This window comes from Cyrtonyx montezumae, unplaced genomic scaffold (genome assembly GCF_038088225.1).
Source record: "Cyrtonyx montezumae isolate F1298 unplaced genomic scaffold, pur_monq_1.0 scaffold_3, whole genome shotgun sequence".
In the NCBI taxonomy this organism is placed as follows: Eukaryota; Metazoa; Chordata; class Aves; order Galliformes; family Odontophoridae; genus Cyrtonyx; species Cyrtonyx montezumae.
This window is the reverse complement of record NW_027072034.1, coordinates 90,112,765-90,131,727: the sequence shown is the minus strand read 5'-3', so window position 1 is coordinate 90,131,727 and position 18,963 is coordinate 90,112,765. Positions and strand designations below refer to the sequence as shown.

At 37.8% G+C, this 18,963-nt stretch overlaps 1 protein-coding gene across 9 annotated transcripts in view; it reads left to right on the top strand.

The window, feature by feature from the left end:
* Nucleotides 1-18,963, top strand: part of CCDC91 (coiled-coil domain containing 91) — a 143,273-nt gene that overhangs the window by 47,552 nt on the left and 76,758 nt on the right. For 7 of the 9 annotated variants that reach the window (XM_065742332.1, XM_065742328.1, XM_065742327.1 and 4 more), the window contains one exon: nucleotides 15,056-15,133. The exons of the other annotated variants lie outside the window; for them this stretch is intronic. In XM_065742332.1, coding sequence (XP_065598404.1) covers nucleotides 15,056-15,133 — 78 coding nt within the window. The remainder of the gene's footprint in view (nucleotides 1-15,055; nucleotides 15,134-18,963) is intronic. 9 annotated transcript variants of the gene reach the window in all.

Here is an 18,963-nt window from a genome sequence, read left to right as displayed (position 1 = left end):
ATCTGGTTGAGGAAGGCTGTATTTTAAAAGTATTTCCTTACACTTTTTGAAACACTTGTAGCCAAGAGCCTTACTGTAAGCAATGTCTATGCCCCTCTGAAAAAGTGAGCTGCTCAGAACAAGAACTTGTCTTAATCATGATTTTTCTCATCTGTATTAGCTGTTTCGTGGGAGGTCTAATAGAGTGCAAAATACCCCAAAGTTTCGAATGCAGTTATAATATGCTGAAACTTTCAATAAAATTCAGTCCCAGTTCTACAGCGTTTAAAAATCTATTTACATTTTGTTTCATCTTTTGACAGTGAATAAATCATGAGCTTGTTTCTTCATCCCTTCCAACTGACTTGTAGGAAGAAACTGGGGGATTCTTGAATTCACAAGGACAGCATTTGAATGGTCTTAGATTGTAGAATTAGAGGAAGTTATATTTGAGTCCAAATTATGACCTCTATGCCTCTCTGTCACTTTTTAGCAGCAGTAGGACTCTGGCTGATACTCTTTTGTCCATTTTGTCCTCTTGATTTCACTTGGAAATATTGTGATTTCTTCTACTATTTTTTTTTTTACTTTTCTGAAAGTGCACTGCTGTAAGGAGAGCTGAGAAGGTGGTTACTATTTTTCAAATAAAGAATTTCAGAGATTAAAAACATGGTTATCTAGTGGTTACAGGAGAGAGTGAGGTGGAAGAATACAACTCAGAAGAAATGCAATGGGAAAGTAATAACGATCTGAAGAGTAAGTGCTAGATACAGTAATGAAAAAGTCACTGTCTCAGTTATGTGTGTGCAAGTCTTTGAGGGAAAGTCATTTCTCTGTACAAGACAGTGGGAGAAGAAAAGACATAAATTAGATTTTATTCATGTTAATTCTTTTTATGTCACTTCGCCTGTTCTTTTTTGGTGCATGAGGAAAATTGGTGAGCAGTTTCCTTTCAGTCCTTTCTTTTAAGAAAGACTGTCTGTAAAGTTCTTTGGTTATCCACATACAGCTTTTACTAAGTAAATAAAAGTTTAAACCGAAAGCCAAATTTAACTTAAATGTTTTTTCTAATGTCCCAAACTTCATCTTTCATCCTTCAATTAATAGTCTGCCCCTAGGAGTAAGTCTTCTAGAAAGCCTGTTACACAAAAAGAGTTGGTTTTATTTCTCAAAGAATCTTTATGACAGTTTAGGGTTTTTTTTTGTGTCTTGACATCAAGATTGAGGAGTAAATCAAGTGTGTGAAATAAAATAAAAAAATAAAAATAATAAAAATAAAAATTGTCAAGAACGTTAAATTGTGTCTCTCTTGAGTATCATTTGAAAAACACAGGTATGTGCATTTTTGCTTTTGCTATATAGTTTTAGAATTTTGAGTATTTTTCTGAATCCATTTGCATTTTTGTCAGTTTCTGCAATAGCATCACTTTTTAAATTTTTTAAATCATAAAATCATAGAATCGCTCAGGTTGGAAAAGACCTTCAAGATCGTCAAGTCCAACCTAACCATACTACCCTAAGTAACAACCCATTGCTAAGTCATGTCCCTGAGCACCACATCCAGACAGTTTTTAAACTCATTCAGGGATGGTGACTCAACCACTTCCCTGGGGAGCCTATCTCAGTGCTTAACAACCCATTCTGTATAGAAGTGTTTCCTGATATCCAACCTAACCTCCCCTGGTGCAACCTGAGGCCGTTTCCCCTTGTCTTGTCACCAGTGAGAAGAGACCAACCCCACTCTTGCTGCAATTACCTTTCAGGTATTTGAAGAGAGCGGTCTCCCCTTAAGAGGTCTCCCCTTAGCCTCCTCTTCCCAAGGCTGAACAGCTCCAGTTCTTTCAGTCACTCTTCACAGGGTGTATTCTCCAAGCCCTTCACAAGCCTTTCTTTGGACCTGTTTCAGCACTTCAATGTCCTTTTTGTATTGAGGTGCCCCAAACTGCCAAGTACAGAGCAGGATGACTTCCCTAGTCCTGTTTACCACACAGTTTCTGATACAAGCCAGGAAGCCATTGGCTTTCTTGGCCACTTGGGCACACTGCTGGCTCATATTTGGCCAACTGTATTATCAGTACACCGAGGTCCCTTTCTGTCCCACAGCTTTACAGCCACTCCTCCCCAAGCATGTAGAGTTGCCTGGAGTTGTTGTGACCACAGTGCAGGACCTGACACTTGGCCCTATTGAAACTCATACAGTTTACCTCAGCCCATTATTTGAGTCTATCCAAGTTCCTCTGGCAAACCAACACCCAACTCAGTATCATCCACAAACTTAATGAGGGTGCATTCTATCCCTTCTTCAAGATCACTGATAAAGATGTTAAATAGAAGTGGCCCCAGTACTGAACATAAGATGGCTTAGACCATATAGTTTAATTATATGTCATTACTAAAATGTCACAGGTCTATGTTTTAAAAAAGCATTGTAATAGCTTTTGGCTTTCTACAAGTAACTTAATGCAGTATTGATTGTTGCTGAGTTTTTCAGAGTGTGTGATATATCTGATATGTTCTGGTTTAATAAAAATTTTATTTTTGATTATTTGAAGACTTTGCTTAGAGGAAGAAAATTGATTAAAATATATCATCTTTTGGTAGGAAAAATATTAAAATTGAGCTCTATTTCCCCCTTTTCCTTGGAGGAGGGGAGAAAATTCTCTTCACTTTTGCTTTTACTTAAACTGTGTTAGTGTTTCACAGGAAGTATAATAGAGGAATCTCTTTTCTTTCTTGACTTACATCTGTTTGTATTAGGTCACAAGCTAAAAAAAATAAATTTTTTTGTACATTTTACAATTTTCACATAGTTTTCACTCTTTAGGTGTGTAGATTTATATATTAAGTTCCAAAGAATTAATGTTTATTATTTTTTTTCCGAATACTGGAACTTCATTGTTGATAAAGGAACTAGAGGTAACTGTAATCTTTGCTAAATAAGCCAAGTTTCTGAAAAAGAGAGTTAAGGCCTGAGTACTGTTGTTCCTTCTTGGATGTTTTATATGTTGCTTTCACATCTGAGTTTAGAATCTATGTATTTTTAAGTGTGATTTTAGCTGCTCACCATTGAGAAATGGTAAAAGAAATAAACAAATAACCATACTTGCACTCATTGAGCAGCATAAGAATTGAATCAGTTTTCAGAGAGCCATGCTGAATGGGCATATGCAAGTACATGCAACCTAGGAAACAAGCAAGGGGAGCTCTGTGAAACTGATGTTTAAATAACTGAGATGTTTTGGGATTCTTTGTGTGGCTAGATCTATGTTATGAATAATGGATATTAGCTCATTAGAAAGGCAGTCTAGAAGAGGAACTGATGTTGTCATTTATAAGAATTAGCAGCTCAGACTACAGGGTATTGGAGAGGACAGCCCACAGAATTTGGGAGAGCAGAATTTAATGTAGGCAATACCTGACTGATGTCACTTGGGCAAAATCTCTAACGTAGTGGAAACTGAGGAAAGTCTGATTGCTGGAGGAAGATGAAAAGGATGGTTTACAGATTTACTGGTTTATCAGCCTTTTGGTCCTTTGGAAATGCATGGAACAAATGCCATTGGCAGCCATTTGGAGCACATGAAGAAAATGAATAGGAATAGTGGGAATAGCCAGTATGGATTTATCAAAAGATATTTGTGCCTAATCAGCCTGAATTGCCTTCTGAGATGAACCAACTGGATTGTGGATGATTGGAATACAGTGAATGCTTTTATATTGACCTCAATCTGGAGAAGGGAGGGCTTAGAGAAAGCATACTGGCAGATCACAGAATCATAGTGTGGCTTGTGTTGGAAGGGACCTTAAAGATTGTCTATTTCTAACTCCCCTGGGGGTTGCCACAGGTGTCCAATAACTGTGATGTCAGAAAGATGAAGTGAGGCAGGTTCTGCTAAGACACATAGCAGGAGGATGAGTGATAATGTTTGTAAATGGAAATATAGGAAGTTAGAACTTGGTATAAGCAAAAAAAAAAAAAAAAAAAAAAAGGAGATGAAGGTAAGCATTAGAATGTTTTAACCAGCAGTGTTGTAGAACTTCTATCCTTGGAGATTTTCAAGATCCAACTGAACAAACTGGTTTGCAGTCAGTGTTTATCCTGCTTTCAGTAGGAAGATCAACTTGTTGACCTCAGGAGATCCTTTCCAACCGGAATGATTGTGTGATGTTGTGATTTAATACTTTGATCATAAACCAAGAAAAATAAATGTCTATTCCTATTCAGGAAGGTCATAACTGAAATTCAGGGGATACTCCCTGGACTAAATTATTTGGAATATTTTACTCCAGTCTGACCTAGCTCATTGCCAGAAAACAGACATTAGTAATTAAGGGCAGGGCCAGGAATGTCTGAACCAAAAATTTGATTAATGCAGTATTTGAAATGTTATACTAATCAGAATATCAGTTACAGTAAACTTAAATTGTAACACTTTTGGTCTTTGGAAATGTGTTTGTCTTGTTACAATAGGAACATACGCTATGCAATATATTTATGTTCTATGGGATTTTACAGTAAATGAAACAGTAATTTGGAATGTAGAACTGCTACAGTAGTTCCCTAAGTTACACAACAAAACAAGAAGGACTTATTGTAAAATAAGTGTATCTGTGGCTTGGGGTTCTTTTTCTGGACTGTAAGAGGTGTCTCATTTCACCTGGGATTTTACTGAAGTTAAGTAACAAACCCTTTTCTTAGAAAACAAAAGAAGTACTCTCTCTGTATTTTAAAATAAAATAGATTAATTCTGCTTTTTCAGTTTACTTCCTGTTGTCTCTTGTGAAGGTATAACTTGTATATTGTCTTTTTTTCTACATGCTTTATATAGGAATGTATAAGGTATGTATATATATATATGTATATTATAAAACCAACAACTTAAATCTGAAAGTTGACATTTTGATAGCGATTCACCATGTGCAAGGGAAATGTTGGAGTTAATTGTAGATGCAGTTTGCATTCTGGCTTGGGCAGTTTGATCTAAGTGTCAAGTGTTCTATTTCATTTCTTGACCCTTTCTTCTTATGAGCAACAGTGTCAAGAGAAGCCTGTCTTATCTTTCAGATCATCAGCTGAACAAGTCTTTGCAGAGCCTTGCTGTCATCTTTCCATATCCCAAACTCCTTGAACTGATGCTTTGATTCCCAAGCTGTTCTTCATTCTGTCTTCTGATCTACACAATTCTTGTCACCTTTCTAATGGAACAAATACATCATCTTGATGAAAAGATCTTGAAATCTCTTGGTTGATCTGCAAGTTCTGGTAATTTGTTTGCTTTGCCCATCAATCATATTTTTCATCAGCTGTCCTCAGATTTTCAACCATAAGTGCTGTTTTTGAGGATGCTAGGGATTGGTGTAGTTCAGTATCAAATCTCTAATGCATTTACTTCTTCACAAAAAAAGCAGAGGGTATAATTTCCTTTTTTTTCTTTTTTTCCTGCAGATATTACTTGAGATCTGTAGAAGCTATTCTGTGTACAGTTGTCTTCTAACTTTCATGGTATAAATTGATCTTCAATCAGTGTTATCTTCATCTCATTGTTTTGAATTATAGTATTTGCCTGAGCAATTAATACATCTGATTAGACAGTATTCTTACTGAAGACAATCCTGTATTTTTCTTTAGTAAAGCTCACGTTGTCTAATCAAGCAATCTTTATCTTATATACAATAGCACACTCTAGTGTGTGTATAATTAGACATTTTGGATTTATTTGCATCATGTTTAACTCAATTTTTCTGTGTTTTAATTCTTTTATGTTCAGAAGATTTTTTTTTCCCTATATTTGAGTTATAGGAAAAATACTGGTATATTAACAGAATCATTATGACACTGAATATTATTTGTTAGTTATAAAATTGGTACTTTGGAAGAAAAATAAGAGTCGATAACTTTTGTGGAAAGGGAAAAGGCATAATGGAGCAATTGAGTCTAATATGAAAATTCTTAGTGATTTAATTGTACACAGAAAAACTGTGTGGAAGATGGAGAAACACCTGCTAGTTTATTTGCATCTAGGGGCCTACAGTTTGCCATTTTAAATTACTACAGAAGTTAAGAGGAAAGAGAGACTATCACTTTCAGAGATATTGACTTGGACTTGCAAATAGTTCTGGAGATACATAGCCTTACCAGTGCTAAATGGTCAGCATGAACTCAGAAGACTGGCTTGCTCAAACAGTCATTACAATTGGAAAAGACCACTAAGATCATCTAGTACAACCATCAAACCCTCACCACTATACCCACTGAATCACATCACTTAGTGCAACATCTGCGCGTTTCTTGAAAATCTCCAAGGATGGTGACTCCACTACTTCCCTGGGCAACCTGTTCCAGTGTGTTACTCATGTATCTGAGAAAAAAAATTTCCTAATAACCTGAACCTCCTCCAGTGCAGATGAGGCCATTGCCTCTCATCCTATTGCTTGCTACCTGGTAGAAGAGACCAGCCTCTGACCTCACTACAAAATCCTTTCAGGTAGTTGCAGAGAGCGGTAAGGTCTCCCCTGAACCTCTTCTTCAGACTAAACAGTCCCTCAGCTTCCCTTCATAAGACTTGTGCTTCAGATCCTTCACCAGCTTTGCTGCCCTTCTGGGGCAGCATCTTGACTGAACACAGCAGTCAAGATGCTGTCTCAGCAAGGCTAAGTAAAGAGGGATGACCACCTGCCTAATCCTGCTGAATACCCTATTTCTTATACAAGCCAGGTGCCATCATCTTTTTTGACCACCTTGGCATACTGCTGGCTCCTGTTCGTCTGTCTGCCAGCTAACATTCCTAGATCCTTTTTTGACTCAGTTTTCCAGCCACTCTGCCCCAAGCCTGTAGTTGTTATGACCAAAGTGCCAGTCTTGGCACTTAGTCTTGTCGAGCTTCATACGGCTTCAGCCCATGGATCTAGACCAACCATATCCCTTTTTAGGCCTTTCTGCCCTCAGGCAGATAAACACTTTCTCCCTTCTTGTTGTCATCTGTACACTTACTGAGGGTGCATTCAATCCCCTCCTGCAGATCATCAATAAAGGTGTTAAACAGGAGTGGACCTGCCCCCTGAGGGACACCATTAGAGACCAGTTGCCAGCTGAATTAAATTGCATTCACTACCAGTCTCTGGGCCTGGCCATCCAGCACGATTTTTACCCAGCACACAGTATATCTGTCCAAAACATCTGCTGTCAGTGTCTCCAGGAGAATCATATGGAATATACTATCGAGTGTTTTACTAAGTCTAGGCAGATTGTATCCCCAGTCTGTATCCTCATCCACTAGTTGGGTCACCTGGTCATAGAAGGAAATCGATGTACATGTAATAAGTAATATCCACTTCAAACTGTCACAGACATTGGCAGATATCACAGAATCACAGAATTGCAAGGGTTAGAAGGGACCTCTAGAGATCATCGAGGCCATCCCCTCTGCCAAAGCAGGCTCCCTAAACCAGGTTGCACAGGTATATGCCCAGGCGGGTGAATATATCTGAATGAAGCAAAGCTGATTCCTTACTATTAGTTCTTTTCTATTAACTGATTTATTTTACTTTAGGGAATATTTACATAAAGTCAGTACTCTTAAAATGTGATAAGTGGGATCTACATTTTCATAGGTATAACTTGGTGTTGCTGCTTTAGCATGTTTTGTCACTTCCAAATTGTCACAATTTGGCATGTGACTTTGGACAAGTTTCAAATTCTGAAAAACTTGAGAAAATTATTGTAAGAAGATACACTCCGTTTTCTGCTTTATGTCTTGATTTATCTAGCAGTGCTAGTGGGGGACAGTGTATTTATGATGGGAGCAGCCATGAAGGTGACCTGGCCCTGGATCCATATTGGGCAGGTATTATCTGTATTATCTGCTAAAACACTGGCAAGAGAAAATACTCTTCAGCCTGAGAACTGCTAAGTTGGGAACTTGACCTGTGAAGCAGGAGCGTTCTTGAAGGATATACAGATAGCCTCCTGAAAATGCTATCTGAAAGGAGAGCACCAAGGAGCTTTTACAGCATCTTACCATCTGAAAAGCAGGAAGTAGTCTGGAACAAGTAAAATTTTATTGAAGAATAGGAAACCTCATCCAGGGATTGTCTCAGGTGAGACAAATTAGCAGCATCAGCTGTCTACTCCAAGAGGCATTGTCCTATGCCCTCTTACATCTCTGTGATGTAAAAAAATATTCTTTCCAAACTGGCGCCTTTCTCTCTGAGAATTCCCCATACTCCACAAACTTTTATTTCCTGCAAGATTTCCTAGACAAATTGAGTCTTTATTGTGGAGGCCTATGTGACTGCAAACTGTGTGATGTTGATGGTCTTCAAAGTGCAACTTAATTATTAATTTGGTGCCACTCTTGAGCCTATTTTCGGCCTATTTGCACTTCTGAAATAGTTTTTCATACTTAAACTTTTCTGAGGTCAGTTTTCTTAGTTAGGCCCCTATGAAGTAGTTTCTAGCACTGCACTCTTACCCTCCCAACCCCTCTTCAAAAACCTATCTGGGATTATTTTGATGCAGTTGGTACCAGTACTTTAATTAAATTTATATTTAGCTGCGTAATCTGTTATAAGTAATTTTAAGAGATATAATCTGTCACAAATATAGTTGCTGTTATAATACCAATAACTTTATAATAAAGTACATTAGTAGAGTAGCATTGATAATTTGATGAATTTGTTATACTTATCTATATTATTTGCTAGCTTTTATTATAACTAATTCCTTTTCTAAATCTGTTTGCTGTGACTATTAATTAGTTCTATTCCCTCAGTATCTATGACATACATCAGCTTGCTTCCTGGTAATATCTGAAATAGAATCATAGAATCATAGAGCTTGTTGTTGATGTAAATATTTGCCTTTTAATCATAGTATATTTGCCAGAGATTTGTGGTAATCCTTAATAAATAAAAGATAAATCTTTGTAGTCCTTGTAGCAGTGGAATCTTAGAATCCACTGTAGAGATCTCTGCACACCCACAGTCTAGGTAGCCCTTTAAATCATGATAAATTTTTACGGGAACTAAGTGTGTCACTTTGTTGATGAACACACTTGATCCACTGTGTCTCACTGTTAAATTTAAAGTACTTCAGGCAGATCTTCAATTGAAATCTTGCTGTTTTATCTCTTCTAGTTTGAAGATCATTTTCAATATGGAATGCTTTCTCTTTTTTTTTTTCCCTGTTATTACAAGTATTGAAACGGAACTTCCTCAATCTATAGATTTTATCTAATATTTGATTCCTCGTTGTAGCTATAGTAGTTACAGCTTTCTTATTTTTTTGTTCACTTTTCACTTTTCACAGTGAACTTATTTAAATTTGACTTGCAAATTAGCATTAGATCATGTTTTTTTCCGTTATACTGATTCTATAGTATTGTGCTGTAAAAATAGGACTAGCTTAGCCTTTTCTACAGAAAACATCTAAGTTGAGCATGTTTATGATGTCTGTATGTCAGAGCAATTAAGCAGATATGCACAGATGTTACTGTGTACTGTTATTGGAAGAAGGAGTTTATTTACACTTCAGAATATTTTCATCTTCAACTTTTCTGCTTCATTTCATTGTTCTTACAGGTCTTTGCAAAAAGAAATTTGATTCAAGTTAATCTGAATCTGATTATACTTGAGCTAATAATAAGTATGTATTACCATGATTTCAGACTCTTTTTTGCTAAGATGGAACCAAATGGCTTAGCTAACCAAATGTAATGGAGTTGTAGACTGATTAATTTGTTTTTAACAGTAATGTATGGGTTTTATAATTGAACATGCTTTGTTTTATTTATTTATATACTTAGAAGACAGAATTGGTCCAGGTTTCAGCTGAAACAGTGCTAATATTGCACCGATGTTTTGCTTGCTGAGTGATGAAAGTGTGCCCAGGGCTGGGCCATGTTGCTTGGTGGAACAGCAGCCGCCATTATTCTGGTGGCAGCAGGGAGTGGGGCAGAGCTGGCCTGAACTCGACAAGAGGTTATTCCATACCATGTGACATCATGCCGAAGACTGTAAAGCTCTGGGGAGTTGAGTGGGAGGTGGGCTGCTACTTGGGGTTTGTCTGGGAAAGTCAGTCAGCAGTGCAATGTACCATTGTTAGTGGGCCATCATCAGTTGGTGAATGATTGTATTGTTAGCCTGGATGTCAGGCGATGGGCAATGAGTAGTTGCCATGTGAATATTTATATATATATATGGAAACAAAAATGCATTGATAATTCTATATATATAGCCATTTTTTGTTTTTCCTTTTCTGTCTTAGTAAATAGTTTTTATCTCAACCCAGAAGTTCCAGTTTTTTTCCAATTCTCTTCCCTGTGTCACCTGCAGAAAAGTGAGTGAATAGCTCTGTGGTGTTTAGCTGCCTGCAGCGTTAAACCACAGCAGTCCTTGGGGACTCAGAGGGTTGAGATAATGACAAGATCTGACTAGAGCACGTTAAAATAAAATTGTTGTAAATGTTAGTATTTTAATAGCTGCTGGTCACAGTGTTATTTTTTCTGTTTTCAGAGTTTTTTTCTTAGAACCATATTACTTGCTATATATGTTCCCTGTTGCCATTTCACTGTTCATATCTTCACTGTTTACTATTAATAGATGATGGATTAGGGTTGTAATTTTTCTGTATGGTGTAACACTGGTCAAGAAACGAATTTGTTATTAGTATTTGATATTGCGGCTATGTTCATACTTTTGGGATGCGTATCTTGAAGTATCTTGGAAATCATTAATAATTTTACTCTTCTTTGTTTGCTTGGGGAACCAGGCCACGGAGAGACAAGTGGGAATGTTCAAACCAGCATGTTACGATTGCTATGTCTACTCAGTATGTTTCAGGTTTTGTTTAAGGTTAAACCACTATTTACAAATATCTCCTAGGGATTAGCCCAGAGGCTGGATAGTTGTGGGTGGCAGGGAGTGCTGAATGGTATGAGCAGGTACCTAGAATAGTGGCCTTCCCCAGCATTTTGGAACTAAACCTCTGAACAGCTGTAGAATCCAGAAAAACTAGTGAAATATTTAGAAAGTTGTGCTTTTACCTTCGCAGTTCTAAATAGGCACAAATCACTGCACTGTGGTGGGACTTGGCCCATGCCTACCAAGCCCTCGTCCCGCACCAGGGACCTTCTGGCCTGCAAATGCATCTAGATTGCATCAAGAGGAGAGGAGTGTGACCAGCAGGTCAGGGGAGGTGATTCTGCCCCTCTGCTCTGTCTTGTGAGACCCTACCTGGAGTACTCTGTCCATTGCTAGAGAACCCAACATGAAAAGGACATGGAGTTGTTGGAGCAGGTCCAGGGGACGGCCACAAAGATGATCAGAGGTCTGGAGCACCTCTGCTATGAGGAAAGGCTGAGAGAGCTGGGGCTTTTTCAGCCTGGAGAAGTCTCCAGGAGAACCTCATAGCAGCCTTCCAGTACCTGAAGGAACCCCACAGGAAAACTAAGGAGTGCCATTTTAGAAGGGCGTGTAGCAACAGGATGAGGTGAAGTGGGTAGATTTAGACTAGATACTAGGAAGAAATTCTTTACTGGATGAGGCTTTGAGCAGACTTGGTCTAGAGAGATGTGTCCCTGCCTGTAGAAAGGGACAACAAAGGGGTAACTAGATGATCTTAAATGTCCTTTCCAACCCAAACCATTCAATATTTATATGAAAGCAATTGGAAAAGGGTCACAAGCCTTCACTCTATGGAGATGATTTTTGTCACCCATGAAAGGAAGATATCCCTTCAGGGAAGATCTGATATTTTACCCAGGCAAGTGCATGACCAGCACCTAACAGAATTAGCTGTACTAAAGGTAATGTAGGTATGACTTCAACAGTGATTAGTTATCCCAAGATCCAGATGACACCAGATTCCCATGATCTATGTGGTAGAAATTTATACAGAGTGCACCATCTTGTATGTTAGCACAGTGGCAGCAATGGTTTGGAAGGATAATGAAAATTCAGCAGAGGATGAAGTTGCTAGTCTACTTCAATAGTATAAAGGAAATCTCTCTTCCTCCCTACAGGCTTGTGTCTCATCTGTGGAGAAACTGAGCTGTGAGTGTTTCAGCAATTCAAAAATGATATCTCTTACTCCCCACATATAAAGACCAGTATCTCAGACATTAGAAGTAAGCATTCCTGTTCTCAAGGAATGTATTGGGTACATTACACATGCCACCCTCTGTTTTTACATGCATGACTAAGGGGAGGATATGGGAAAGTGGGATGTCAAATGCCCTTGACCCCAGAGGCACGTGTACAAGAGTTGCAAGGAAGAGCAATTTGAAAAGGAGATTCTTCCATGAAAATGGCTGCTGCAGTTTCCAGTGGACAGTCCTCTAGACAAAGATGGTTTGATCCTGTTTCTGAGTTGGTTAACAGGCCTTTCGGTTTGTGTTCACAAATACAATAACCAGAACCAGCCACGTGGAGGAAAGGGACAGTCGGTTTATGTGTGGATTCACTGAACTGGAACATTTGAAGCACAGGAGTATTAGACTCTAGGGGATGTTAGTGCACAGTTTACTCTCATGCCATCAAGTTAAAAAGGAGTAGAACCCACTTGTATTTCTGGAGTAACAGGATCTCAAGCACTAACTGCATTGGAGGCTGAAATAAGTAGTAATGCATCAGTCTGGTTCATTGGAAGTATTTGCAGTTCTTGGTGAGTTCTCAAGTTACTTTGTGGCAAAATTCTGGTCTCCCTGTCCTTCACCCTTGAAAAAAGTTTAGTAAATGATATTTTTCTCTGATCAGATAGGTCTTAAAGAAGTCTAATAGAGAGATGTAATCAGATTTTTCTTTGAGTTAAATCTCTGATTGCAGTTCTATACATTCAGTTTGAAAATTCACAAGTAATGTGTTTATGTCAACTGAAAATGGAGTCACAAATATATAAAACAATTGATGACTTTTTTCAGCAATCTTTAAACCTGTTCTCAAATTCCTTTATCAAAACAGAAGGCAAGGCTGCCATTTTTTTTTATTTTTATTTTTTGATGTGCCGAGGACTATGTTTATCCAATGTATCAAAATGCATAAAATTATTTGTCTTAATTTGAACTGACATGATGCTGCATTGTTTCCTTTTCCTGGTTTCAACCCAGACAGTGCCCATCACACATTAATTTTTATTTGTTGCTTAATGATGAGTGTGCACCCAGGGCTGGGCTGGGCTCTTGGAAAGGAAGAGTTGCCGCCATGATGGCCTAGATGAGGGGCTCGGCCGCAGTATGGGCAGGGCCAAGCCACATGTGGTCCATAAGCTATGAGTTGGACATGCCTGGGCAAAGGCAAGCCAATGCATGGGTTTGCATTTGCCCTAGGTCCTGGATTCTCTTGGTGGGTTATGTGTAAAGATGGTGAGATCTGATATGTACCTTAAAGTAATTCAATGTTCGTTGAGATCAGCCAGCAGCCAACAGTAGTAGTACAGTTAGAATCAACCAGATTAAAGAAGAATGGATTCTTACATTTTTGTTCAAACCATAACTATCTCCAACATGGAATAATCCAGCACCATGCATCGTCTATGCTACTCTGAATGACTGTTGCAGTAGATGGAGCCCAAAGTCATGGACTAAATAAATTCTATGGATAATTTAAAGGGCTGGCCCATAGACTATTGGAATGATACCTGTGCTATTAATCAGGAAGCATGGGAAAAGTGTCGGACTTGAGTATGATGAATAAGGGGTGGATGTTGTCCTGGTTTCTGATGAGAGTGTGTTAATAGTACATCAATTTGCTGTTATTTCTGAGTGACTGGAGCATGCTGAAGACTCTGCCAGACCTCTCAGTGGAATAACAGCTGCCATTATGGCATGGAAGCAGGCAGCAAGACTGCTGGCCTGAGATGGGCAAGAGATTATTCCATACCATGTGGTGTCACACAGAAAGGCTATCAAACTGTGTGGAATTGTTTGGGGGGTGGGCTGCTGCTTAGAGGTTGGCTGGATTTTGGTCAGTGGATGGGGAGATGTTGCTTTGCAAGTGGGCTGTTGGTTGGCAGGCAGTTGTTTTGTTAGCTGGGCATCAGTCAGCAGATGATGAGTAATTGTGTTGTGGGTGCGTGTATATAGTTACTGTCGTGTTTTTGATTTCATTTTTCTTTTGTCTTAGTTTTTGTTTCAACCCAAGAGTTCTGTTTTCTTTCCAGTTCTCTTCCCCGTCTCACCTGGGGAAGAGAGAGCAAATGTCTGTGTGGTACTTAGCTGCCTGCCAGGTTAAAACACAACAAAATTGTATTAATTTCAATTTGAATTCCTCCAAGAACAGTAGACATGTGGTACAAGTTCCGTACGGGCTTGGCCTGTAATTATCACAAGATAAGATTTGTGATATCCTTCTGTTTTCTGCACCAGTTTTCCAAGTTGATTTAATACATTTGTGATCTGCTGTACTAGCTGACTTAAGAACAGATCACTGAAACTGATAATGAGGGAGGAGTGGAAATTTTTTCATATTTTTACCAACTGTTGATTTGAAAAGATGATGCTTCTCATTGGTAAGTGTGAAATGCTGAAGGGAGTCTAATGAAGTATTCACATTGCAGACATAATGTAAACCACATGAAAGCATTTTTATTTGAAGGCAAAAATAAAATCAAAGTTAGAGTGATATGAGGAAAAAATGTTGCTGGTCTGAGAAAGCTGAATCTAATAATAAAAGAGTTAAAATGGGTTAATAATATAGTCAGTAAATAACATTTCAGCAACATTTTGAAGCTACAGTTGTTGTTTTTTTTTTTGCTAACGCTTCAGGAGTCCAGCCATCCTCAAGTCCATCAAGGAACCAGAAAAAAAAGTAAAACAAAATTAAAAAAAAAAAGAAAAAGGAAAAGAAAACAGAAAAATTCCAAATGATCACAATGATCTGGAGGGTACTAGAATAAAATTAATAAATAAACTTAGTTTAACTTTAGGAACAGCTTGAATTTTGAGTACATATATAATACCTAATAATCCAAGAGGTATGTGCTTTTTCATGAAAGATAGCAAAAATGAGAAAAATATTTGTCATTTACTCTATTAATATTATGTTCTAATATTGTATATAAGCTTTCCATGTTTTTGTATAGGAAAAGCATAAGCAAGAATTAGAAGATATGAGAAAAGCTGGACATGAAGCCTTGAGTATTATTGTTGAAGAGTTCAAGGTAAATGAGTTGTTAAGTTACATTTTCCAGTGTCACATTATATAATAAATTTGCACTACAGTTGATCTTCTTTAATACTTACAGTTTTGGTTGTTCAACCTCTTTCATTATAAAACTGTTTTGTTGGTTGCTTCCAGTTTAGACTGCTTGGCCTGAAATTTTACATAGCTTGTTTTCTCACTCTGCACTTCAGTTAAAGGGAGAACTTCAGATAAAGTACGTTATCCACTTTCAATTGTGAAAGTTAAATCTGGAATGAAACAAAAATGCTTAGTCAGTTGTGTTAAACTTTGATTTTGATTAATTGAGCAGGGTTTTTATATATAATGTTGTTAGTTATGTTTGGTTTGGAACTGGCAAAGTAAGAAGGATGGTATTGAGGTTGAGTTATTTTATTCAGGTAGTAAGCTGAAAGCTTGAGTCCTGGGCCTGCTGGTCAATAAACTTTCAGTGTTACTGGGGAGGTGAGGCTGACTTGTTTGTTTTCAGGAAATATCTGTATCTTACATGCAAAGTGTTTATCTCTGTGCAGCTCCAGGAGAGCCATCTATACCAGCTTCCATGTTTTCTGCAAAATCTGGAATCTAAAACACCCTTTAAAAAAAAACAAAAAAAACCCAAACAAAAAAAACCCATCAGATTCCTTGGGGCTTGTAGCTTCTCTTCCTTATGTGTAGGTTAGGCCTAACAAATTCCGAGCTTGAGAAAGGACCACTCTGTAGGGTACCTGATGATGCTTTTAGGAATAACTCCTTGAAAGAAATCTACCTGTTAGGCTTCAGAAAAGTGTGGAGCAATCTAGTCACCAGACGTGTTTGCAACAGCGTATGAAAAGTTTTTCTTTAAATATCTATGCTAGTAATTGGTAGCAGTGTGCTAGTCAATACTGAAACTGAACTATCTGTAGAAATGTGTCTGTTTTCACTGATGCAATTTATACTAATTTCACCAAAAGGAAACCTGTTCTGAAAAAAGCGTCTGAAGTTTCCATTCCTAAGAGAAGCTAAGTATGTCTGCTAATGTCTCATTTCCCCAGACATTTTTCATTTCACTTCAAGAGAAATGTTGCATTTCTTTTCCCTTCTCAGATTTGCCTTGCAATGGAAGTTTTCAAATGACAGAGTTGCAGGATGGCTGAGGTCAGTCTTCTGGGACCTCTGGGTCCTGCTCCAACCCCGGCTCAAGGAGGGACAACCAAAGCAGGGTGCCTAGGCCTGTGTCCAGGCAGCTTTTGCAGGAAGATACTCCACAGCCTCTGTGGGAAACTCATGACAGTGCTTCATCACCCACACAACACAGGAGTGCATCCTAATGTTCAGAGGGAACCTTCTGTGCTCAAGTTTGTGCCCATTGCCTCTTGTTCTTGCACTGGGCACCACTGAAGAGAGCTTGGCTCTGTTCTTTTTGCACTCCCCCTTCAGGTGTTTATAGACATTGCTCAAATCCTTGAGTCTTCTCAAGGCCAAACAGGCCCATCTGCCTCACCCTTTTCTGATGGGAGAGAGGAATGAGCATGTTCTTTAGGCTGACTGCTTTGGATGAGTCAATGAACACAGGCTGTGTCTCAGCATTTTTCATTTCTTTTTTGTACTATATATAAAATCTATCTGTTTCCACGTGACCTTACATTTTGAAAATAAGTCAGTGATCTATTGGTAATTGCTTTATATATGTTTCCTCCTCTTTATTTCTGAAAACATAAATAAGTAGTGAAGTTGTGAAATGCACCTATTCTGTTATAGTGAATGAATAGCTACCATTTTTCACCCTTTCAATGCCTTGTGTGAGCTGAAGGAGAGTTTTGCATGGGTGAAAGAAGGAATTATTTAAGGAATATCTCTTGGTAAAAGGATATACATATGCGTAATGTTTTGAGAACTGTTTTCTGAGACAAAAGCAGTTGTGCAGATCTGTTATACCGTCTTGAAAAGAGGATTTAAATTTTTCAGTTTCTATGATTTGGCACAAAAGATTAGGTATTTACTCGAATACTGTGATTCTAAGCAGTGTTTAGGTAGTATTTTTCATAGACTGATTGTCTTCAAGTTGTATAAATATATTCTTTAATACCAGAGAATTGTGGAATGAGTATACTTCATACAAGTCTTTCTACTGCCTTACAGGGAAATATTTTGCCATATTTTGGTCAGTGAGATTACAGTACCCTGAGGCAAAATAACATTAGATATGCGAGCCTTTGTATAAAATGCTATTAACTTTTATGTGAACATTCAGTGAGTTAGCAAGAAAATTCAAAGTACGCTAGGTTTAAAAAAAAACAAACAAGTAAACATTTTTATTTCATTTATATCTTACATGATTTTCAGTACTTTTTTGCCATGTGAGAGAAAAAAAATAGCAATGATGCCAATCGTTAGAGCGTTGAATGAAAGCAAAACTGTTCTGTTTGAAAAAAAAATCTCATGGATTCTTTTAAAATCTTCATTCATTATTAGTTAAGTTTTCTTTTTCCTAAAGTAAATGAGTCAAACTTTTTTAAGTTTTAGCTTTATCTTTAGATTATTTATTTTTTAGATCTATATTTATCATATGTTGGCAATTAGTAGTTGGACAACCAAGTAAGGAGCCTTGTATACTATTTGTTTCTTTTAAGAAAGTAAGGTTAGCTTTTGTTTGAGGATGTAAAGTGTATCTGATTAACCACCTTAGTGAAATATAAATTATGGGAGTTACAGACTTATAATTAGCCATGCTTAATTTTATGTTGAAATATGTCTTCTTTAGGGTTTAAGACTCTGCTACAAAAATACTAATAATTTATATATAAAAGTAGTTTCAATTTTTATTAATTTAAGCTATCATCTAGTTAATTCCATCATTGCCTTGAGTGCATGGAATTATTTGGCAAGAGTCATCTTGGTGAGTACTAACCATTCCATTGCCTTCCAGAGTATCACTATGGATAGTGCATGGTAGGAAAGTTGTATATCACATTGGTTACAAAATACTCTTCATTGTTTATCTTCTGACATGTTTGCATTTTAGCAGTGTTTTTTATTATTGCCATTGTTGATTTTGGTGTTGGTTATTGTTTTCTTTTTTTTTTTCATCTTCATCTTGATCGTGCTGTTTAGTAACTGTTTCTGGTACATACTACAGGAGCTTCAAACTATCTTTATTGTATGTAATACTGAAGAGCCTTAACGTTTATTCTCCCTTCTCTGGCTCTCTTGTGAACATTACATGAGAGAGACTCTATATCACCAACAGCAATTCTGAATTTGAACAATATTGGAAAACAATATATTAAAATCTTAAAAAATACTACAATTTAAGAAAGATATCATCATGTACTGTAACAATTCTTCATGTATAAATTTCATAAGTTCATAAGTTCATAAGGTTGGAAAGGACCTATAAGATCATCTAGTCCAACCATCCTCCTATCACTATCTCTACCCAACTACTAAATTAAATCCTTTAGCACCTCATCTAAACGCTTCTTGAACAGCGCTAGGGATGGTGCCTCAACCACCTCCCTAGGCAGGCCATTCCAGTGCCTGACCACTCTTTCAGAAAAGAAATGCTTCCTCAGGTCTAATCTAAATCTTCCCCGGCGCAACTTGTGGCCATTCCCTCTCGTCCTGTCGTTATTTATCAAGGAGAAATACCACCCCCACCCCCTCCTCACCACAACCCCCCTTCAGGAAGTGGTAGAGTGCAATAAGGTCTCCTCTGAGCCTCCTCTTCTCCAGACTAAACAATCCCAGCTCCCTCAGCCGCTCCTCATAAGACTTGTGCTCCAGACCCCTCACCAGTTTTGTTGCCCTTCTCTGAACACGCTCCAGGGCCTCAATGTCCTTCTTGTA